Source organism: Hylaeus volcanicus, unplaced genomic scaffold, assembly GCF_026283585.1.
Source record: "Hylaeus volcanicus isolate JK05 unplaced genomic scaffold, UHH_iyHylVolc1.0_haploid 22730, whole genome shotgun sequence".
Classification (NCBI taxonomy): Eukaryota; Metazoa; Arthropoda; class Insecta; order Hymenoptera; family Colletidae; genus Hylaeus; species Hylaeus volcanicus.
The window spans coordinates 1-6015 of record NW_026531560.1 but is presented as its reverse complement, the minus strand read 5'-3'; the positions used below and the strand labels follow the sequence as shown (position 1 = coordinate 6015).

The window sequence follows — 6015 nt, the reverse complement described above, 5'->3', positions numbered from 1 at the left end:
CCCTTAAGGTACTTTTGATGAAACTTATGTTTCTCCTTGTACGTTTTTCAATTTTAAGCAATACTGATCGGTCTTTCATAATTAAATGTTTCGAAACAGATATATGAATGACGTCGAAAATATCTATAAAATACATTTTACTGTTCTGATGGTAATCATAATCAGCTCACTCACTGTTACGATGCTAAAGGTACGTTATTCTTTGCACGAGTATACGTTGATCTATAATTAATACAAAGTATTACTTTAGGTGTCGAAATTGGAACCGAGTGCTGAATTCTATCAAAGTTTGGCATTTACATTGGCTCAAGTGGCTCATCTACTTGTGTTCGCAATTCAGGGACAATTTGTAATGGACGCTGGCAACGATATTTACGATGCAGTGTAAGTACTAAATAATATCAAAGCATGGTCGAAATGTTGCAATATTTCAAAATGAACGCATCATTTATGCATATTACTCAAACGATTAAACAAAGTGCGCTTCGTTTCCCGATTATTATTTAAGCGCAAATAACAGAAACCGATCCTTTTCCTTTTCATAATTATGCTTACAGATGGGAGTCTCTGTGGTATAATGGTTCATGTAAAATTCAAGCATTATACGTACTGATATTGAGAAGAAGCTTGATACCTCCTCAATTTACTATCGGTGGGCTGATATCGATGAATTTAAGAAGTTTCGTAGAGGTAACGTTCTTTCATTCATATATTGCACGTAGTATAATTAAAGAATTGCGAGTAAAATCTAGCGTTAAATCATTTCGATAATGTCGATTTCATTTTCAGATTGTGAAAGTGTCCGTTTCCTACCTTACGGTATTGCAATCCACGTAAACATTGAGACATTCGCAACTAAATAGAAACATAGTAATTGACGAAGTCTTCACAATGTGTTCAGTTATAGCGCACGACTCACATGTTATTAAAATTTAAGTGTTGTTGCGTACCCGCACTCCTCGCAAATATTACCGAAGTGGTACACGTTCTACCACAGTCTCAGTGACGTGGTAAATAAATGTGGAGATACACTTGTTAAAAATCAACAATTTCTTCATTTGCAAAGAGGTTTCTGCAACGAGATGTTGCACATTCGACGGTAAATTTGTATCTGTTTGCTCGCTAGAAAAACATCGCCCTCGAGGACTCGAAGGTGGTGAAAAAATTGTCGGGTGTAAGTGGTAATTTGCAAGTTATTGGCTAAAATATTCGGATACAGGGTCGAAGGAGTCAGCTGAAGAAGAAAACGGTAATTCTAAAGTTTTGGGGCCTGGCAAGCCGAGGAAAAATATTACCGGTAAAAGTGGTAAAAGTGACCGCGATGCATGTGGTCGCCAAATGTCTGATAAACCTAAACGCTTACAATTTGCGAACGCGCATTAATGACTGTGCCAACCATAATACCTTTAACTGTCGACGCTGTAGAATATAATCACCATAAAAACCTTTGAAAAAGTAACAAAACTAGGCCAAGTACCTAGACGACTTTTAGATCTGTACCACTAAAACTTACGAATAAATTGTAGTTTTCGAAGAATACGCGTACGTAACAGAGTGTGCATTTTGATACCCGATCAAAGAATCAATGACAGTACCGCTGTACGTAAACCATTGTAAATAAAAATCATTTAACGTTGTGGAACTAGAACTGACTGCTCGTTGGTGCCGCAACGCATGTAGAAATACATCTAGGAAACTAAATGTTCTTCACTTAAGAAATATGTTGGAAAAGTGTTCGCTGTAATGGTATACCGTATAATCAAACGATTTCAAATACTTCACAAGACCAATTGCTGACATTGAAAGCTTTCAGACGTCTCAAGATTAATTTTTAACGAGCACTATATGGTTTCACGTGTTTCGCAACAGTAATTGAAGACAATAAGGGTTGTAGTCAGGCGACGCGTAATAGCTTCTGCATGTCTATGAATTATTCAAGCAACCACTTAATGATATGACCGACAGCTATGCGATCATTTATGACGATCGTCAAACTTTCTGCTTCTTTTCGCGTAACAATCACTCGGGTTTTGGAGTTCGTTGTGCTTCTACCATGGATGCCACGACTGTCATAAGGCGATACTTGAAGACCACTAAAACGTTCACTCAAATTTGCGGATTATGGTTTTATCAAAGTACTTGTTCAAAATATTTTGCGCGACTTGCTGTATTTATAATGGCTATAATAAGTACTTTTATACAGGTAAGTACTCATATTACATTGATTCCTGTCGTTTATTCGACTAGAATTAACGTTCTATCGCAATGTTGATAATAATAAAAATTCGTATACATACATAAGTATGGTTGCGAACGACATTTATTGTATTGATTTTATTTATAGGTAGCGAAAGTTGTAATTTCCGATAGTCCGGATGCTCTATATGACCAGTGTCCATTTTTGTGCACGGCGTTTTTAGTTTTGGTGAAACTATACCATTATAGCGTTAATGAACCAAGGGTGAAGAGATATTCATTGCTATCAGCCGTGACTTTCACTATAATTTACTAACAAATTCGTAGTTCAAGGTAATTATGGAGGATATATTCGATGACTGGAAGGCCATCAAATCGAAGGCCGAATACGATATTATGAACATATATGGAGAGAAAGCGGTGTTCATTACGACTCTTTATTTAAGTAAGCTTATTTATTAATTAATTAAAAATATAAAATAATTAAATGTAATTATAAAAAATATGAAATAATTAAATGTAATTATTAGACTGCGGATCTTTATGCGAAATAAAATCTTCGCGAACGTGCCTACAAAAATTGAACCTAAATCAGAATATATTTTATTCTGCAAATCTTATAACATGAACTTTACTTTCGATCTCTTTTATAGTCTTGCATATTGTGTGCATTTTGTAGGTTCTTGCACATTAAATTTCCTATAAATGCATAAAGATCCGCAGTCTAGTAATTACAGTCGACAGTTGAAAGTTTGAACAATCAAGCATAGTATTCATTGCATGTTTTGGATATTAAAACTAAAATACGCACTAACCACAAGTTATACGTAGGTGAGTACTCGCTGTCGTACGATCATTATCAGTTTTACATGTTTCCACCCATTTTTGAACAAAGAAGTTTTTTGCTCTATGTTCGGCCCTGTAAACAGTCCTGCATGCATTTTTGGTTTCCAAACCGGTCGAAAAATGGCTATTTTTGAATATCCTCCTTTCTAATCTCGGGAAACAACACTTTAACATTTAATTAGCTTTTCTTTAATTTAATTAGTTTAATCTTATTCCGCACACCTGTGTCACATCAGAATTTATTTGCAGCGGAGGCAGTAGTTGCTTCGATTACATTTATTCAAATACCTTTGGTACCGCTTGTATTGGACATCGTCGCACCGTTAAACGTGTCGCGAGGTATAGGATACATGTTTCCAGCATGTTACTTCATCGACGAACATAGATATTATTACTTGATAGTAGCACATATGATTATTGCGTTGGCATTAATCATTATCTGTAACGTTGGCTGTGATTCGATCTATTCATATATCGTGCAGCATGCTTGTGGATTATTAGCTGTTTCTGGGTAAAATATATATGCATGGAACATTCCACGTCAAATCGATCACTTTTCTACTCAGTTTTAGAGATTTTCTGCTAATTGATGTGGGTTGCAGTCCATGTGAAAACGAGGAGGATGGGGAGTTCGTGTATAGTACTCTTCGTCACTAAAAACCATTTTATATTTCCACATAGAAATAATTTTTAAATAATTTTTAATAACATTGATAAAATTACACACGTAACATATAACAATCTCACGTAACTAGAACTAATGATATTATACTGAATATTTTTGTAGCCATCATGAGGTAATGGCAATGCGAAGATTTAAGAAACTTCACCGTGAATGATTTCATAGACTCATGATAGCTATTATTTAAAAATGCCGTATTTCTAATACCTATATCGTGAGAGTTATAAAAGTTTAAGTCAAACCATGTTATTGCGTGTAGTTCAAGTACTAAACAAACTGACACATGAATTGAACATTCACTTCTAATACTCAACAACATTATAGGTATGTTTTAATAAGAATTACGTATTGCGACTAGAAAAGAAGAAAATCAAAATTCGCTTGTTTACTAGATACAGAAATGAACATTTTTTTTATTTGTAATTATCATAGAAATCGACGATGATTGCCAAAATTTAAGAGACTGTATTTTTCGAATAATCGTAAAAAGTCCAAAGCATAACAAAGATTTCATTTGTTTTTACATGGACAACAACACATTTTAATTTGAGTGATATACCTGACGCAGAGATTTGAGATGAAACAAATACATACACACTATTCATTCGCCAATAATGTGGAATGTTTCGAGTAATGAAACAAACATAAATGTTCGCAGCAACCGTTTTCGAAATGCAATCCAGGCTACTGTCGTTCAAAAAGAGAAGGACGTGGACAATGATACGTACCGAAAAGTACGCGACTCGATTCAAGCACACAAAAGAGCTCTAAAGTCGGTAACATAGTAATTCAAATTTTTAGCTTCATTGCAGTGCTGTATTTGTAAAGTAGTCTAGTTAAATACTTGTATCCCTAAACTGTGGAAGATTTCTTCGCCTGAGGGTGAACATCCAGTCAGGATTTTCAAAAAATCGTTTCTTTTGCATTTCTTTATAGTATGATAGCTTGAAAATATTCTATGCAAATTTCAAATTAATCCGATGAATAGTTTTCGAGATATCCTAAAATTATTAAAAGCAATGGCCCGCAGCACTCGTGCCAGCGCACCGAAGCAGATGGAGAACACGTTTTTTACTACTGCACAAAAAAATTATTCAAAATATCCATTTTTTCTAAATACTTTTATTTTAGTACTTTTATTTTAGTACATTTCTTTTCATTTTTTCTAATATTTTTAAAAAGTAGTTTAATATATTTTATAAAACAAATAATACTAAATTATTAGTCTATATTTTAACTTTATTCGATACAAATTCAAAACAAAATATTTATTGTTAACTACGTTATTGCCATAATTGTTGTACCGTGTTCCACATGTAGTGTTTTGCGATGACCATCATAATGTTTTATTGGTTCATCTAAAATCAAATCGACGAAACAAAATCAATAGTTTAATAGTTAATCTAACACTTAATCGTAACTCTTTCTTTTTTTTTTTAAATTAACAAAATGGCGGCCTCTGACTGTTTACTTACGCATTTTCAAGGAAAAATACGCATGCTTTTTGTGATTTATAAAAATTCGAGATTTTATCAGAACGAAAAATCGAATGATCAATTACAATTTTTTAACCGACTTCGAAAAGGAGGAGGTTACTCAATTGGATGTGTACATTTTTTTTTTTTTAAATGTATGTTGCCCGATTCCACCGAGATGGCCTGTCCAATCGGGATGGAACCTCTTGCTTCTTGTAGAACATGTCTCCCCGGTGGTCCCGTTATGAAGACATTTTGCGATTTTTCATTTTTTTACCTGTTTCTTCTTTTGGACAAAACTGAAAAATTTTGTACTGCTTCTTACTCCGAGATGGATGGACCAATCCTGTTATGCTAGAATGGCAACGTCGCATATGTACCGATTTCGTGTTAGCAGTCCTCCTCAGTAGGCGCCATCTCACACAGATCACCTGGATGAGGGTTCATTCGAAAGAGAAAAGTCTAACGAAGAGCGCTCCGGTCATCGTTTGAGTCACAAAATCCGTTTAGTAATCTAATAAAAATACTTCCGTTCTGCGGATGTATTTTGCTCAACTTTTGCTCGAATTTTGACGCTCATATGATTAAATATCAACACAATCTCGTTCAACCATGACCAGAGTGCTCTTCGTTGGACCTTCCTGTTTCGAATAAGGCCCTCATTCAGCCCAAAATATGTTCATATGAGAACAAAAAGCACCGGCGCGCAAACCCATATTTCGGGCCAGATTTTGTCGGTCTATAGCGCGCTGCATTACTCGTGTCTACGCCCTTAAGGTACTTTTGATGAAACTTATGTTTCTCCTTGTACGTTTT

At 34.8% G+C, this 6015-nt stretch overlaps 2 protein-coding genes across 3 annotated transcripts; both read left to right on the top strand.

Annotated features, from left to right (window-relative positions):
- Positions 1-6: 6 nt before the first annotated feature.
- Positions 7-1567, top strand: LOC128882153 (uncharacterized). Its single transcript, XM_054133724.1, has 4 exons — positions 7-190; positions 251-384; positions 558-690; positions 790-1567. Exons 1-4 carry the CDS (start codon positions 86-88, stop codon positions 835-837), a joined length of 420 nt encoding a protein of 139 aa, XP_053989699.1. The 5' UTR covers positions 7-85; the 3' UTR covers positions 838-1567.
- A 170-nt stretch (positions 1568-1737) lies between these two features.
- Positions 1738-6009, top strand: LOC128882152 (uncharacterized). Of its 2 annotated transcripts, none has more exons than XM_054133722.1 (5): positions 1738-2203; positions 2345-2461; positions 2524-2641; positions 3292-3381; positions 4383-6009. In XM_054133722.1, exons 1-5 carry the CDS (start codon positions 1955-1957, stop codon positions 4493-4495), a joined length of 687 nt encoding a protein of 228 aa, XP_053989697.1. In that variant the 5' UTR covers positions 1738-1954; the 3' UTR covers positions 4496-6009. The 2 variants fall into 2 exon arrangements, with proteins under 2 accessions (XP_053989697.1, XP_053989696.1); XM_054133721.1 differs by having other exon boundaries at positions 3292-3553.
- The last annotated feature ends 6 nt before the right edge of the window (positions 6010-6015 follow it).